Raw genomic sequence first — 17,763 nt, forward strand, 5'->3', positions numbered from 1 at the left:
TGTCTACTCGGTCGAGTTGGCTGTCTACTTGTTCGAGTACGGTCTTATAAAATGCGAGATTTTACAATCTTCCCCCATTAAAAGGAACTTCGTTCTCGAAGTTCACACTCGGTACAGTAATCTACTGAAATAAAATCTATGTCCCTTAGACCACAACAACATGAGACTAGTACGGTGTGACAAACTAAGGTGCTATGAGGTGCGGTGATGTCAACTTATGTAAAGAAAGAAGGAAAACTTGTACTTCTTGTACTTGTGTAATACGCCCTACCCCTCTAGAAACACGGTTACAACCTCTTAACCAAACTCAAACCTGTGAGAAAAGGTGAGGGTATAGTTCTTTCATGGTTTCCTCGGCCTCCCATGTGGCTTCCTCTACTAGATGGTTAGAGCACAATACCTTTACCAAAACCTTCTCACCGCGCCTTGTGTTCCTTACCTTTCGGTCTAGGATCTCTTTTGGCGTTTCCACATATGTTAAAGCATCATCTAACTCGATCGTTTTCGCCTCAAGCACATGTGAAAGGTCACTTATGTATTTGCCCAATTGAGACACATGAAAGACATTGTGAACTCGCTCTAAGGCCGGGGGAAGTGCTAAATGGTAGGCCACTTCCCCGACTCTACTCAATATCTCATAAGGCCTAATGAACTTTTGGCTCAACTTGCCTCTTTTCCCAAATCTCATTACTCCCCTCATGGGTGAAACCTTGAGTAAAACCTTACCTCCCATCGCAAATTCGATGTCAATTCTCCTCAAGTCGGCATAACTCTTTTGCCTATCTTGTGCCGCCCTCATCTTCTCTCGGATTATATGGACTTGGTCAATCATGTCTTGGATCATTTGAGGTCCCAACAAGACGGCTTCAGTGCTATCATCCCAACATATCGGACTTCGACACTTCCTCCCATTTAAGGCTTCAGGTGCCATGCCAATGCTAGCATGGTAGCTATTATTGTAGGAAAATTAGATCAAATGTAGCCTATCTTCCCAAGAACCCCTAAATTCCGAGATGTAAGCTCTACACATGCCTTCCAATGTTTGGATGGTTCTCTCCATTTATCCATCCATTGCCGGGTGGAAAGCCATACGCATCTTCAATTGATTACCCAAGGAGCTTTGAATCTCTTGCCAAAACCTTGGAATAAATCGCGAATCACGGTCTGACACAATATCTTTTGGAAAACTATGAAGCTTGACCACATACTTGCAATATGCATTTGCTAACTCCACCTTGCTCCAAGTGTCTTTCATTACAATGAAATGAGCTGATTGGGTTAACCTATCCATAATAACCCAAATTATGTTGTTCTCTTTTTTAGTTCTTGGTAACCCCACTATGAAATCCATAGATATCGACTTCCACTTTCATTTCGGCACCTCAAGTAGTTGAACATTCCCTTGTGGTTTCTTGTGTTATCCCTTCACTCTTTGGTAAGTCAAGCATCTTGCCTCAAATTCCGCCACTTCCCTCTTTATGTTTGACCACCAAATGGTCTTATTAAGGTCCTTGTATAACTTATCACTACCCGGGTGTACCGAGTAAGGTGTGTTATGAGCTTTATTCATGATCTTTTTCTTAAGCTCTTCATCATTTGGTATGCACCATCTCCATTTGAATCTAAGGCTTCCATCCCCATGCAACTAAAACCTTTTAAGGGCTCTTCCCTTTCTAGCACTCCTTTCCACAAACATAGATCTTCACATCACTTGCTTGCTTCTCCCGAATTTCATCATACAACTCGGGTTCTAAGGTTAAGTTTCCAATTGCCTCCTCCTTTTGTATCATATGAATGCCCATCTTCTTCACTTCCTCCTTTAATCTTAGCATGGAGAAGGCGGTACACAAGGAGTGCACCAACTTCCTACTCAAGGCACCGGCCACCACGTTGGCTTTTCCTTCATCGTACACTATCTTCATGTCATACTCCTCAATGAGTTCAATCCATCTTCTTTGTCTCATGTTCAAATCCTTTTGGGAATAGATATATTTCAAACTCTTGTGATCGAAAAACACCTTAAAAGTTTCTCCATACAAGTAGTGTCTCCAAATATTCAAGGCAAAGACAACGACTGCCAACTCAAGATAATGTGTTGGATAGTTCTCCTCATAGGACTTCAATTATCGCGATGCAAAAGCAATGAATCTACAATTTTTCATAAGTGCACATCACAAGCTATTCTTTGATGCGTCGGTATACACTTCCAAATTCTCGCTCCCTTCCGGAAAGGATAATACCGGGGCCGTGGTTAGGCGCTCTTTTAGGGTCAAGAAGGCCATCTCACAACTTCCGTCCCACTAGAAATGGTTTTTCTTTCTCATCAATGGCTTCAAAGGTCTAGCGATCTTGGAGAAGTCTATCATAAACCGCCGATAATATCCGGCTAGACCTAGGAAAATTCGGATTTCCGCTACATTCTTGGGTGCTACCCATTTTGACACGGCTTCGACCTTTGTAGGGTTCACGACAACTCCTTCTTTTGATATTACATGGCCTAGGAAAGTTACCTTCTCCAACCAAAACTCATACTTACTAAGCTTTGGATAAAGCTCGTGCTCCCTTAAGGTTTGCAACACAATTTTCCAGTACCCTTCGTGCTCATCTTTGGTCTTAGAGTAGACCAAGATATCGTCTATGAACACTACCACGAACTTGTCTAAATATGGGCTAAACACCCTACTCGTGAGATCCATGAACACGGCCGGGGAATTTTTTAACCCGAACGACATCACCACTAACTCATATTGCTCATATCTCGATCTAAATGTGGTCTTCGGAATGTCCTTATCCTTAATCTTCAATTGATGATAGCCTGACCTCAAGTCAATCTTTGAAACTACACCTGCTCCACCAAGTTGATCGAATATATCGTCGATTCTTGGTAGTGGGTACTTGTTCTTGACGGTGACATTATTCAACTCCCTATTGTCGATACATAACCTCATAGTCCCGTCCTTTTTCTTCACAAATAGAACCGGTGCTATCTATGGTGAAACACTCGGTCTAATGTAATCCTTATCTTCCCATTCCCAAAGTTGCTTCTTTAATTGCTCTAACTCTTTTGGACCCATCCGGTACGGGGCCTTAGAGATTGGTCCCGCTCCTGGCTTCAAGTCCACTCCGAACTTTACTTTCCTTGGTGGAGGTAATCCGAGTAACTCCTCATAAATATACCCTCGAACTCCCTAACTACCGGTATTTCTTAAGCCTGTGGCTTTTCCATACTAGTATCCCACACATGACACAAAACCATAGGACAACCCTTCTTCAAACACGTCTTTAAGGTCATCGCTGAAATGAGTTTTACTTTGGGCTTGACCAAGTAACCCCTGTATGACACCCTAGCACCTTTGGGTCCCGTCAAGGCTATTTTCTTTTGGTGACAATCTATATTGACTTTGTGCTTACCTAGCCACTCCATTCCTAAAATTACTTCAAACCCCTCCAAATGAAATTAAAAAAGGTTACCGGAAAATTTATTTTATGTACTAAAACCGACACCTCTTTATACACCTTTGAACACACAAAAGACTCTCCCGAAGGTAGGGACACATCATCATTGGCTAATTCACCCTGCCTCAAATCTAGGGTCGACACACGACTCTTAGACACGAACGAATGTGTGGTTCCCGAATCAAATAAAACAAAACAAGGATGAGAATTAACAAGAAATGTACCGGAGTCAACATGGGCATCCTCCTCGGTGCTTTTCTTGTCAATGGCAAAGAGCTTGCCACTATCCTTAGGCTCTCCTTGTACCGTACTTGCCGAATTGGTTGGCCTAGCTCCCAAAGCATTGCCTCTAATGTAGGTCGTCGCCCTTGCTTATGCTGCCCGGTTGAAGTTCCCATGGTTGTTTCCACCATTGTAGGGTTGATTGGCATTCCTTTCGTTGCTTCATGCCCCCGAGGTCCAATTGCTTGCTCCGCTTTGGGAAGAGGTGTAGTAAGAATTTCCTTGCCCGAACCTGCGGTTAGGCCCCTTTTGAGTGCTAGTACACTCATTCCTGTTGTGGCCAAGGCCACCACAATTATAGCACCTTAACCCACTACCTTCACAAGTGGCTCTTCCAACATAGCTGCCCGATTTCCCAAAGCTACTAACTTGAGATCCTCACGAATAGTACTTAAGTTGATTGAAGGTAAATTTCTTTTCCCCGATCCTTCCCTTGTCATCCTAAGTCATATTGAGAAGCCTTTCCGCATCTCCGGCTCTAGTGATGCGTGTCAATTTTATGATGTTTTACATCTCTTTTTACACGCATTTCAGAGCTCATTTGTGTAATATTTGTTGCTTTTCTCCCTATTTCCGTCTACTTCCGTATTTTGTACTTTATTGCAGAAATGTGAAGAATTCGACGGGAAATCAAGCCAAATCCGCCCCCGAGTAATCTGCATTGCAAATGACGTAAAGGAATCACTTAAGGAACGAGCTTGGTGCGCGATCCAAGGCCCAAAAGACAAGACCACGAGAATAAAGAAGTCAAGTAGCAGCTCATCCGGTCGATCGACTAGTCCCATCGATCGATCGACCAACTATCGGATCCCGAAGCTACGTTGTTGAGGAAGCGATCGATCGACCACTTGCGTAGTCGATCGACCAGATTTATTTACCGGCGAGAATTAGAAAGTCGTGAATCTCAAGGCCCGTGAAGTTTAGGTTTTAGAAATAAGTTGTTGCGTTTATTGCTATATAACGTAACACCAACATCTAGTTTCGTAAATCATGTTTTGCATCTAAGTTTCGATCACAATACAGTGCTTTTAGTTCTAGCTTATTACGAGTTAGGGTTTCGGGTTATCGATTTTAACATTGGATTTCTGCCTTCGCTCTTAATCTTTCCTTTGAATCTTGGTAATTGTTCTGCCCTAATTCCAGTTTTCATTGCTCCGCTTCTATTGTTAGTATAGAATTGATAGTTAGCATTCCCAAGCCAATTATCGCTTCATCATCGTTGTTATTTATCTTAAATATGAATTCCGTAATAGTCATCAGTTTATTTGTTGTTTTTACATTCACCATGAGTAGCTAAATAGTTAGTGCTAGGATGTAGGCGAGTTATGGCTAGGCGGCATTAGATTGAACACGGATCGAACCAGCGTGTCGATCGATCGATCGACATTGTTGGTCGATCGATCGACCTTGTAAGGTTACCCTTCGTTTTAATTGTTTTTAAACTTGTATTTAACAAATCGAATGCATGCGACCAGTTAGATACCTATTTTGTGACAGACCCATTAGACCGAAAGGTAGGGTAGGTTGCTTGACCGTCAATTAATTCGACTAAACTGTGCTAAGATCGAAAGATAGGTATAGTTTAGACCATTAGTCGCTTTTCAGGACGAAAGTCAGTATTAGTGACATTAGGGACCTATAGCGAGATCGAGAGATGCTATTTGTTAGGAGTGGACCGAGAGGACCTCTTATTTCCCGCCTTACCTGTGTTTATTTCAGACCGACTTAGTTTGCTGCCGCCAAAGCTATAATGACCCGATCATCCTAGTACCCTTCTTTTATCTGTTTAATTCATATTTTTAGTTTATTTTCCTTTTATTGCCATTAGCTATAGAACAATTCAAATCAACCCCCATAATTGTTACCTTAGACTTTCATTAGACAACTAAAGTTTACAACTGCCTCCTTGCGGATCGACCACATTTACCACTAGCCTAGGTTAGTCTTAATAGGAATTATAAATTTTATCTTTGGTACTCACAGCGACGGGTATCAAATTTTGGCGCCGTTGCCGGGGAGGCAATAGTCCTAATTTTAGTTGTTTAATTTTCAGTCTTTCTTAGTTTAAGGAACATCCGTTCCTTAAACAGTTCTTATATTTTGTTGTAGTTTCCTCTTATGCGCAGGTCACAGGGTGGAGAATTAGTACCATTGAACCCTGAGATTGAGAGATCCTTGCGCGAGTTGAGGCGAACGCGACGAGTATTACCGACAGAGGAAGAGCTGAGTACTCTGTCAAGCTATCACGAGAACGAACTGTTCGAAGAAGACCCACAGTCTTCACCCGTTTCCACTTCTTCAGCCGAGACAGTTACTTCTCCGGAAATTCCAGTCATGGCCGAGGAAGCAAGTATAGCTAGTTTTTCCGAGCCGACAGCCGACAATTTATACAAAGGGTTCGAGTTACGGAGATGCCGGAAATTCGAACCAAAGCCCGCTTACATCACTATGGTCGAGAGAAATCGGTTTGGGGAGCTGCAAATGAAGATGCAACTAGACATATGGAGACCTTTATCGACTCTGCTGCTCCATTCCCCCACCACCGGGGCGTGACCCGGGATCAAATCAAAGAGACCATGTTCATCTTCTCCCTTCGTGATGCTTTGCGAGGGAGTGGTATAGAGATCCGGACCGAGCCGCTCGGAGATCACCGATTGGAATACATTGGCATTGGCGTTCTACAAGAAGTACTTTTCTGCTTCAAGGACGATCGCTATTAGAGCCCAAATCACGGGTTTTAAACAAGGGCCAGATGAGAATTTCCATGAGGCATGGGTCCGATTCAAGAAGTTAGTGCGAACCATACCGCACCATGGATTTGAAAAGTGGAGTTTGTGCAATCATTTTTACAATGGGTTGTACGACGATCGAGGGGCCATTTTGGATCTTTGCACCAATGGGAGATTTCTTTGAAAATTTGGGAGCAACCAAGGGGTGGAAGATCATTGACGATCTAGCTACCCACAAGGCCGAGTATGGGAATTCGAGAGGGAACCGGAGAGGAGAGCTGCTGAATCTTCCTCTGTTCTTTGCACTTGAGGCTCTCACCGCAAGATTTGACAAGTATGAGCTAGGAGGAGCCTCTAAGGGTGGGATGTACCAAGTCAACGCTGTTTCAGACGGTCCCTTCCTTTGCGAAAGGTGTGGAGTAGAGGGCCATGTCTCGAAGAACTGCCCTAGTCCCTTTGAATCTTGTGCTGCCTTTCAACACTACAGGCAGAACAACACCTACTACGAGCCACCGCATCCGAATTTGAGTTGGAGAAGCCAGAATGTTTTGAATCCAACTCAACCTCCGCCGCAGCAGCAGCCATATGTGCCTCCGCATCAAAAGCAACAGCAATACCAAAAGCCTCCTTATGTGCCGCAGCAGCAACAAACGCAAAATTCTGAGTTTTCCGAGCTGAAAAATCTGTTGCTAAAGGAGTCCCAAGCAAGAGAGGCCGGGATGAAGTTGCTAGAGAGCCAAATAGGTCAGTTGGCTAGCAAGAGTAACACTCGAGCTCCTGGGCACCTACCCACTCAACCCGAGCAAAAGGAGACCCTACATGCCATCACCTTGAGGAGCGGGTCCACCCTTGATGGTCCCGCCATGATCGAGAAAGCCTGTTGAGAAGAATGAGGCGGTCCGAGTCCAAACAAAGCCAGAATGTGAATAAATAAAAAAAACAGCCGTCTGCCAGGTATTTCAGTCGATCGACTAACATACCTAGTCGATCGGCTGAAACACGGGTTACAGGAGCTTCTGGAACTGTGCAATCCAGTCGATCGACTGAGGAGGATAGTCGATCGACCCATGTTACTGCTGATGTTGAAGAGTTTCGTCCTTTAATGCCAAATAATCTACGAGACCACCTGTTTGGTACCACCGTCCCGACAATTAAAGGGGCGGACCCGAGTCTTGATGGTCGATCCCGGCTCAAGTTTGATCCAATGACGGTTAATGGATCTCATCTGAGACGGTCTGAGGAGGGGTCTAGCTTCAACAAAGAAAAGGTGACGGACTTCCAGCCAAAGTTCAAGGACGCCGGCGCGCGCGAATTAGAGGAGAGGGCTAAGGTGCTCCTTACAGCCCCATATCCGGAGAGACTCGTGCCGACCAAGGAACAGGTATCCTTTAGCAAATTTGAGAAAGTTATTCGTAGCTTAAATGTTCGGTACCCTTTCTTGAGTTAGTTAACCAAGTGCCAAAGATATACTAAGTTTATGAAACAGTTGTTGTCAAAGAAAAAATCACTTGAACATGTTCATATTGTTGCGTTAACTAAAGAGTCTTGCTCCTACTTGTCTCACACTCGCCCCATAAGTTAAAAGACCCGGCGTTTTTAGTCCCTTGTAGCATAGGTACCTTTTCTATCGAAAAAGCTTTATGTGACTTGGGAGCTAGCATAAGTGTCATGCCCTTGAGTCTAGCTAGGAAGCTTAAACTGACCAGGTTTGCTATCACTGAGATGACAGTCCAGATGGCCGACCGCTCTGCGATCGAACCCATAGGAGTTCTAGAGGACATACCCGTCCAGATAGGGAAGTTTTTCTTCCCTGTTGACTTTGTTGTCCTTGACATGCCTGAGGATGACCATATTCCCATCATTTTGGGTAGGCCATTTCGCACACTTGTGCATCATCGATGTCGGTCTAGGTACCTTGACTTTCAAAGTGGGAAAACACTCTATTGTTTTTGCCCAGCCGGCTAAGAAAAAGGATCCCATTTGGCCTGTCACCTGTAACACGGTTTCTGAAAAGAAATCGTATTTTGTGCTTCCTGAATTGCCTGTCCCTATATCTACTGCTGTGTTAACCCCTCCGCCCCGAACTGGGAGCAAGAAGGAGGAAGAACTCGTTGTTTTAGATAATGCAGGAGCTGGTTTGGGGAAGGAAGAACAGCTGGATGCTCCAGCTGCGACAAAGCCTATCATTCAACGAGGAGGTCTTGGATGCTTAAGCTATGGGACTGACGAGGAGGTGGAAGATGAGCCGGTTAAGGTGAAATGGGCGGATTTGGAGACTGACGATTCCGAGGAAATCCTTGATTGGGGAGATGACGAAGCTGATCAGTTGAATTCTCCAACTGTCGAAGCTAAGAAGGGTGCAACTGATAACATGAGCACCATTGAGGCTACCTCTAGTAGCCAGAAGCCGACGAAGTGGGCCATACCGTGGTCCTTTTTGATCAATTATTAGTTGATCAAAATTCGTTATAAACTTCACTTTATTGCTTTCGAACTATTTTTATTGCTTTTGTGTGCGCGAAAACTTCGCCTTTAATTTCGATTGCTTACGATTTTTAAGTACTTTAGACTTCGTTCTGGGTTTTGCGCAATTTTGGGCGCGTACTATTGTGCATTTGCAGGTAATTAGAGCTTATTAGCTCAAATCATTGAGCAATTACGAAGAAATAAGACGCTGCAGCAGTATTTTCAGTCGATCGACTGGCACCATTTGTCGATCGACTGAATTGCAGGTTTACAGGAGCTACTGTTCACGCCCACCTGGTCGATCGACTGCCTCTTTAGGTCGATCGACCACTGATGCTGCTATGTTCATTCACGACCTCTCCCCTGCTGTGTTTGGTCGATATGCGGTCCTAAGGGAGTCTTCTACTCCGCTTTATTTCCGTCAAATTGTCTATTTCTTCTATTGCCTCATTTTTGCACAATTTTACGCTCCAAAATTGTTTTCTCAGTCTTATGCGTGGTTTTTAATTGTCTTTTCGGGTCCTTATTGGTAGCATCTTGCTAACTCTTTGAAACCTCCTAGCTCACGCTGGTTTGGGGAGGTTTCCTTTGCTGCGCTTAAAGTCTTGTGAGTTCCCAAGTCTTTACTTTATGTCTTTGTGTTTTTATTTCCCTTTTTCTCGCAAATTCCCATTTCTCTTAGCTTTCATTACATGATTTTGCACAATGGGGACATTGTGCGATTTGGTTTGGGGAAGGGTTTTGCGTCGCATATCATTTGCTTGCATTCACGTTTAATTTTGTTTTGCATTGTTTTATTTCATTTCTCTTATATATACAAAATTCAAAAAAAAAAAAAAATTGAAAAATTTCAAAAAATTCCATAAAATGCACGTTTATTTTAGCATATAGGTCGAGTCGGAACGGTAGTATTTCTATGATGATTTAGCATTTGCACCTGTTTTGCCTGAGCCTTGCTTGATTAACATGTTATTAGTAGAATCGTAAGTGCATATCTACGAGTTTTCGTTACATTCTTGCTGAACTTGAGACTTGACTTTAATAATTGGCAAACTACATCATATTTCGAGTATTAGAGCCCATAATCGGTGACATTCATGACCAGTTCATCTAGGAATGTGAGTAGTACTCCTTATGAGACATGTGTCCTTAATTTGCATAATTATGAACTTGATCTACTTAATACCTGTATGCATTCGGTTTGTGGTTAGTTGACACATGTGGTAGAGGTTTCCTTTTCTCATTTTATCCATAAACTCCACTATGCCAAAAATATCCTTTTTTGTCCTATCTACATACTACACATAGCATGCCTTTGTCAAGCTAGTAGCCTAGTTTTTGGGATTGTTACTCGTTTTTGGTAGCATTTGCTCATGTTTGAGATGATGGTTGAAAGAAGGAAAGAAGGAAAGAAAGAAAAAAAAAAAAAGAAAAGCCAAAAAAATGAAAATGATTCGAAAAAAAGAAAGAAAAGAGAAAAGTTTCTGTACTGTTCAAAGCAGTCGATCGACTGCTCCGTTAGGTCGATCGACTAAAGTTCGTGAAAGAGAAAAAAAAAAAAAAAAAAAAGTCAATTCGCATGACTTATACCTTATCTTTTGGCGATTTTTGCTCCCATATTTCATTTATATCCTATGGGGAGTTTTATTGATTTGATAATTTGGAGATTGTGAGATTTGTGCTTGCTATAGCACCGGTTCATCTGTTTATGAGAAAGAAGTTGGATGTTGTTCTCTTGGTTCCGTTTTGGTACTAGCTTGATCACCTGTACCTCCACTTTACCATAAAATGTTTTGCCCCTTCTTACCCATACCTCACACTTCCATAATTATACCTCGGCATGTGTCAATGGTCATCTGTTTGGTTGGAATGCATATGTACGGTCATAGAGGTCATCTTCATAATTTATTGCTGGCATGTTTTCATAGGTCGCAGTTAGGTGAGAGTCATTACAAATTTATTCTTCCTATCTTACATATATATCACCTGCGCTTATTGAGTGATCTGAGTGGCCCGTGAGAGTCCAATTTGATAAGTCTCTATGGTTGACGGTTCAGCAGTTTTCGACGACTTTATAACTCGTTTGCATGATTCACATTACTAATTGATTGTTGGTTGTGCATTAAATTGGTTTAGGCTTTACAGTTGTCAATTCGCTCTGAGATTGAACTCGTTCCATTAGGTCGTTAGATCGAGTCTAGTTCTTGCTTGGGGACAAGCAAGGTTTGGTTTGGGGAGATTTGATGCGTGTCAATTTTATGATGTTTTACATCTCTTTTTACACGCATTTCAGAGCTCATTTGTGTAATATTTGTTGCTTTTCTCCCTATTTCCGTCTACTTCCGTATTTTGTACTTTATTGCAGAAATGTGAAGAAATCGACGGGAAATCAAGCCAAATCCGCCCCCGAGTAATCTGCATTGCAAATGACGTAAAGGAATCACTTAAGGAACGAGCTTGGTGCGCGATCCAAGGCCCAAAAGACAAGACCACGAGAATAAAGAAGTCAAGTAGCAGCTCATCCGGTCGATCGACTAGTCCCATCGATCGATCGACCAACTATCGGATCCCGAAGCTACTTTGTTTGAGGAGCGATCGATCGACCAGCTTGCGTAGTCGATCGACCAGATTTCTTTACCAGACGAGAATTAGAAAGTCGTGAATCTCAAGGCCCGTGAAGTTTAGGTTTTAGAAATAAGTTGCTGCGTTTATTGCTATATAACGTAACACCAACATCTAGTTTCAAATCAAGTTTTGCATCTAAGTTTCGATCACAATACGATTGCTTTTAGTTCTAGCTTATTACGAGTTAGGGTTTCGGGTTATCGATTTTAACATTGGATTTCTGCCTTCGCTCTTAATCTTTCCTTTGAATCTTGGTAATTGTTCTGCCCTAATTCCAGTTTTCATTGCTCCGCTTCTATTGTTAGTATAGAATTGATAGTTAGCATTCCCAAGCCAATTATCGCTTCATCATCGTTGTTATTTATCTTAAATATGAATTCCGTAATAGTCATCAGTTTATTTGTTGTTTTTACATTCACCATGAGTAGCTAAATAGTTAGTGCTAGGATGTAGGCGAGTTATGGCTAGGCGGCATTAGATTGAACACGGACTGAACCCGCGTGTCAGTCGATCGACTGACATTGTTGGTCGATCGACTGACCTTGTAAGGTTACCCTTCGTTTTAATTGTTTTTAAACTTGTATTTAACAAATCGAATGCATGCGACCAGTTAGATACCTATTTTGTGACAGACCCATTAGACCGAAAGGTAGGGTAGGTTGCTTGACCGTCAATTAATTCGACTAAACTGTGCTGAAATCGAAAGATAGGTATAGTTTAGACCATTAGTCGCTTTTCAGGACGAAAGTCAGTATTAGTAACATTAGGGACCTATAACGAGATCGAGAGATGCTATTTGTTAGGAGTGGACCGAGAGGACCTCTTATTTCCCGCCTTACCTGTGTTTATTTCAGACCGACTTAGTTTGCTGCCGCCAAAGCTATAATGACCCGATCATCCTAGTACCCTTCTTTTATCTGTTTAATTCATATTTTTAGTTTATTTTCCTTTTATTGCCATTAGCTATAGAACAATTCAAATCAACCCCCATAATTGTTACCTTAGACTTTCATTAGACAACTAAAGTTTACAACTGCCTCCTTGCGGATCGACCCTGTTACCACTAGCCTAGGTTAGTCTTAATAGGAATTATAAATTTTATCTTTGGTACTCACAGCGACGGGTATCATCTAGCATACACCTTCTTCATACTAGACAACTCACCCAGTGGAAGTTTCTCTATGATTTTCAGAGTCAACCCTCCCTCAAACTTGAGAGCCAAATGAGATTGGCTAAGATGAAGGTCTTCCACGTAGGTGGCAAGCTCATTGAAGCGGATATAGTAGTCTTGCACTGTCATTGCCTCGGTCATCACGAACCAATCAAACTCCGCCCGGAGCTTACATCTAACGTGCTCGGGAATGAACTCATTCCTCATCTCCATCCTGAAGTCGGCCCAAGGAATAGCGGCCTCACCCCTTTCATCATAGTAGTCCCTCATAGCGTCTATTTTCAAATACCACCAACCCCTGGCTAGCTAGTCCTCCAAGATAGAAGGCGGCTTGCTCCACCTTGAGCTCGTCGGGGCATCTTACCACCTCGAAAACATTCTCCATTTCCCTCACCCAATCCGTGAAGAGGTTAGGCTCACCTACTCCAAGGTACTTGGTGGGTCGGTGGCGTGATATGGAGGTGCTCACGGCCGATGCATCCATTACCGCATCCCTCTCCCGAGTGACGTTTCAAAGAGACTCGGTGAGAGCTTCATTTTGGGCAATGATCCGGTCCACCTCCTCTTCGGATCGTCGAAGTGGTGGTGAAGGAGTCCTTGCGCGAGTTCTCAGTATAATATCTCTTCAATAGGCATAACAAATGTCAATACATGTCCCACAATAAGAGACAAACGGTATTGACCACTATATAGGTCCACTCGATCGAGTGAAGTACTTCACTCGGCCGACTAAGGCTCCGCTCGGTCGAGTGGTGTCCCACTCAGTCGAGTGTCTCAACTTCAGGAGGTTTCCAAAGTTCCTCAACTTGTCCACTCGGTTGAGTGGGTCCTCCACTCGGTCGAGTGTTTCAATATCAGAAACTTTTCCAGAGTCGGGAAAAGTGTCCACTCGGTCGAGTGCCATCAATTCGGCCGATTTGCTTCTACCACTTGACCGAGTACACCTCCTAAAGGACCATGTACTCATTCCGACTCATATAAGTCCACACATAACCTTACTTTGCATGTTTCTAAATGCAAGCACGGGAAAATAGGAGCATAGATACGACATACGATATATACATGATGATAATTAGCATGGGATTCACATTCCTATTTTCAAAATACCAACTTTAACACTTCAACATGCTCACAAATAAACATCCAACACGTTTATCTTTAGCTTGACTACAACCATCCATGTTACCACTAAAGTGCTATAAAGCATGAAGCTAATTCACAAACATCAAACAAGGATAGGCAACAACCATATGCATCAATAACGTCCCAATACCCCACATGTTGTGACCGACTCGAACTAAGAGAACAAGAGTACAACCTTGGGACGTCTCCCAAGCTTGTCACGAGTTCTCTATGACTCAAACAAGGTTTATTTTAAATTGACACACCTAAGTTCATTGGTTCATTAGATTAGGCTCCAAAAGCGTCGCTCTGATACCACTTTGTAACACCTCCATAAGTCGGAATCCTTCCTCAAGGCAACCCCAACACATGGGAGCGTCACAAGACTTGGTTTCCCAAGCTTGTAGTGCGGACAAACGAGTAAAGAAGGATTCAAGACGCTAAACTTTAAATAGATAAGTTGTAGTTAAATAATTAGTTACATGTTAAGGGATGCAAATAACATCCCATTTAATACAACCATAACAAATGAAAGTAGAGTTTAAATAGTCAAAAACTAGACAAACAAAAGTGATGAAAACAAAGTGAAGACCGCTCCCAAGCCACCGTATCTAAGCAAAGTTAACTTGTCAAATCACTGCTACCCATATGGGCGGAAATCAGCATATGGTTCACCACAAAACTTTAAAAACCCACGTGTTAGTTTAATAATACAAATGCTCAATGAATGCAAATGAGAAAAACTTGATGCTCATGTAATAAATTCTAAGACAATCAACCATGAATCCAACAAGTGTCAGAGTTTCATAAAACCATCCTCCAAGTTTGTCACCTCCATATAACCGATGCCAGGGACACGCACACGACACCACATGCCAACAATAGGTACTCAGAACACGTCCGTGGTACCGGGCCCGAGAGCGACTCGAGTCCCCTGCCAGACATCGTGTCTCAACCGCACGAGTCCCTCCAAAACTCAAGTACTAAATGTGCACATCCCCCTTGGAGTGGGAAGCCCCTAGAGGTGACTCAAGAGGAAGACGGTTTCCCAACCGCCTTTCGTCTCCACAACAACAACCAAGTATACTTCACAATCCTCCAACACCAATCAATACAACAATGAATAAAATTAATTTCCTACAAGAGTAATCATGAAATCACACCAAGCATAATATGTCACAATGCTCAATACTTCATTAATTCACCTCTTTTCATGTAATTACTTCCTAACATGTTATAATGCATTCTAACGATTTATATGAAATTTAACCATACTTACTCCTTCACCATAAGCATGATTAACACAAGACCATATCATGTCACAAACCCTAATTACCAATAAACATGTTATAATGCAACTAGCATGAGACAAGTATAATTAATGACAATAAATGCATAATTAAACATCCATATTATTAGAGCTAAGTATGGAAAACCCTACCTCAAGCTTATCTTCACAAAGCCTCAAGCTAAGGCCTAGAAATGCTCCTCAATGATGTTTCCTACACAAATTAATTACTACATTCATTACTTTAATCCACTACAATAAACTTACTAATTAATCCCTTAATTGCCCATCTTAAGTACCCATAACCCAAATTAATTATGAAATAATATATTACGAAAAATTAATGTTTACTAAGATAAGATTAAGAAAACAAGGTGTACATCGACTTACAAATGATGTGGATGAACTAGGGAGAAAGGATGGCAAGAACTCTTCAAATGTGGATACTAGATTTTTAGAGGATAAGTTTATGTGGTTGTTGGTGAGTCTTTAAAGTGTTTAGAGAGTGGTAGGATTAGGTTGAAAGTGACTTTAGGTGGGGGAAATTTGAAAAGTATAAGGCTCGAAAGCGACACGCCACTAACTAAATCTCGTGTAAAACCTGGACACGACCGGGCACTCGATCGAGTGGGGCTCCACTAGGTCGAGTGACCATGTTTCAAAAGCCACTTCCCAAGTTCCACTCAGTCGAGTGGACTGTCTACTCGGTCGAGTACGGTCTTATAAAATGTGAGGTATTACAATAAGTGATGGCGGTTCTCACTTTCAAAAAAGCACCTTCAAGGCTATGTTGGAATCTCATGGAGTGCGACATAAGACTGTCAGCCTACCATCCACAAACTAGTGGGCGAGTGGAGGTTTCTAATCTCCAAATCAAAGTAATATTGGAGAAGGTAACTAACAAAAGCCGGAAAGATTGGTCACAAAAGCTACCCGATGTCATGTGGGCTCTAAGAACGGCGTATAAGGCCCCAATTGGGACAACACCGTACAAGTTTGTTTATGGAAATGCTTGTGAATTACCCGTTGAACTTGAGCACAAGGCATGGTGGGCCTTGAAGGATATGAACTTTGATATTGATGCGGTCGGTGAAACAATATTCCTCTAAATGAGTGAGTTAGAGGAATTGTGAATGGAAGCTTATGACAGCTCAAGGATCTATAAAGATCAAACGAAGAAGTGGCATGCCAAAGTTGTTGACCAGAAGATAAATGTGGGAGACCTAGTTCTCCTTTTCAATTAAAAGGTGAAAGTGTTCCCGGGCCAGCTCTGTTCTAGGTGGTCGGGACCTTTTAAAGTGATGGACATCTCTCCCTATGATGCATTTGAGATTTGGAGCGAAGAATTTGGAAGCTTCAAAGTTAACGGTCAAAGGTTGAAGCGGTATTACCAAGGAGATGAAAGGGGTACCATAGAAGTACTCTACCTCGTAGAACCCCTTCCCGAGGAGGAGTCAGATTGAAAGCTTTTCAAACATGATAGGTTTGGTGGAGTTTCTCAAGAACCACCATTTTTTGTAAATATTGCATGCATTTAGATAGGACATGGGTGCATTTGGATCTTTCAACTTGTGCAAATTTTATTTGGTGACGGTTGTCACGTGAAAGTAATTCGATGGAAAATTGAGGAACACAAGCATAACCTTAGTTTGCCCCATAACCGACATGTTACGTCATTTTGGAAGTGGAAAACACGAGAAAATGGACTAAGTAACGAACTCGGGTTTTGATTTTTCGAAAATGATGAGGAAAACAAGCAAAAATCAAACTAATGAAGCTCCCGGCTGGTGGACCGACAGCCGGTGCCCCCACCGGCACAGAGCTCATTTCAAATTAAGACTTGAATTTTTTTTTGGAATTCACGAAATTGTGTCCCCTGCCGGTAGACCGGCAGCCGGTGCCCTTACCGGCAGCGATACCAATTTCATTTTGAGGAATTTTGTTGAATTTAAGTGAAGGGGGGTGCGTGCCGGTAGGCCTGCTGTCGGCTCAGCGGCAAGGACACACATCTATGAGGAAATCACGAAGAGACGAGGAGATGAGTACTCTCTGCCGGTAGGCCGGCAGCCGACAAAGAGCACACAACTGAAGCAAAACCAAGGCAAAGGTAAAAGGGAACCAGTTCCCCCACCGGTAGCGGGACCTTATTATTCAAGAAAGAATTCGAAAATTTTCTCAAAAGGCATAGGAAACCCTGCCGGTAGTCGGTGCCTAGACCGGCAGGGAGCCCCAAATCAGAATTAAAACAACACGACGCCCCTTCATTTTCTTCATTATTTCTTCTTCTTTCCTTCACTCTAAAACCTCCCTCTTCAACAAATCTACATTAAAACACCACAAAACCTCCTCCTACCCTTACCGAATCAACAACCAACCACCCCAACAACATCACCAACCTCCCCTATCTTAGAAAATGGGTACAAGGAGAGCAAGCGGCGATTTTTTAAGGGCCCAAGCACAACTTGTGGTGAAGGAGGCTTCCGACATAACACCGGATCCAGACTATCCAACGGTCGAATTTGTGACGGCCGTCCAAAAAGTTAAATTTGTGCTTTTCAAAAATCATCCCCTTATCCTAACTAGGTTCATATGTCGCCCGTTTATGCAGAACCTAGGACAAGATA

At 42.6% G+C, this 17,763-nt stretch overlaps 1 protein-coding gene and 1 non-coding gene across 2 annotated transcripts; both read right to left on the reverse strand.

Annotated features, from left to right (window-relative positions):
- Positions 1-307: 307 nt before the first annotated feature.
- LOC141601228 (uncharacterized) lies at positions 308-931 on the reverse strand. Its single transcript, XM_074421490.1, has one exon. The coding sequence runs from the start codon at positions 929-931 to the stop codon at positions 308-310; it is 624 nt and encodes a 207-aa protein (XP_074277591.1).
- Positions 932-6,450: 5,519 nt separating this feature from the next.
- LOC141603917 (small nucleolar RNA R71) lies at positions 6,451-6,557 on the reverse strand. The gene has a single exon (XR_012525752.1). It is a non-coding gene; the product is annotated as a small nucleolar RNA R71 (small nucleolar RNA).
- Between the last annotated feature and the right edge of the window lie 11,206 nt (positions 6,558-17,763).

This window comes from Silene latifolia, chromosome 9 (genome assembly GCF_048544455.1).
Source record: "Silene latifolia isolate original U9 population chromosome 9, ASM4854445v1, whole genome shotgun sequence".
In the NCBI taxonomy this organism is placed as follows: Eukaryota; Viridiplantae; Streptophyta; class Magnoliopsida; order Caryophyllales; family Caryophyllaceae; genus Silene; species Silene latifolia.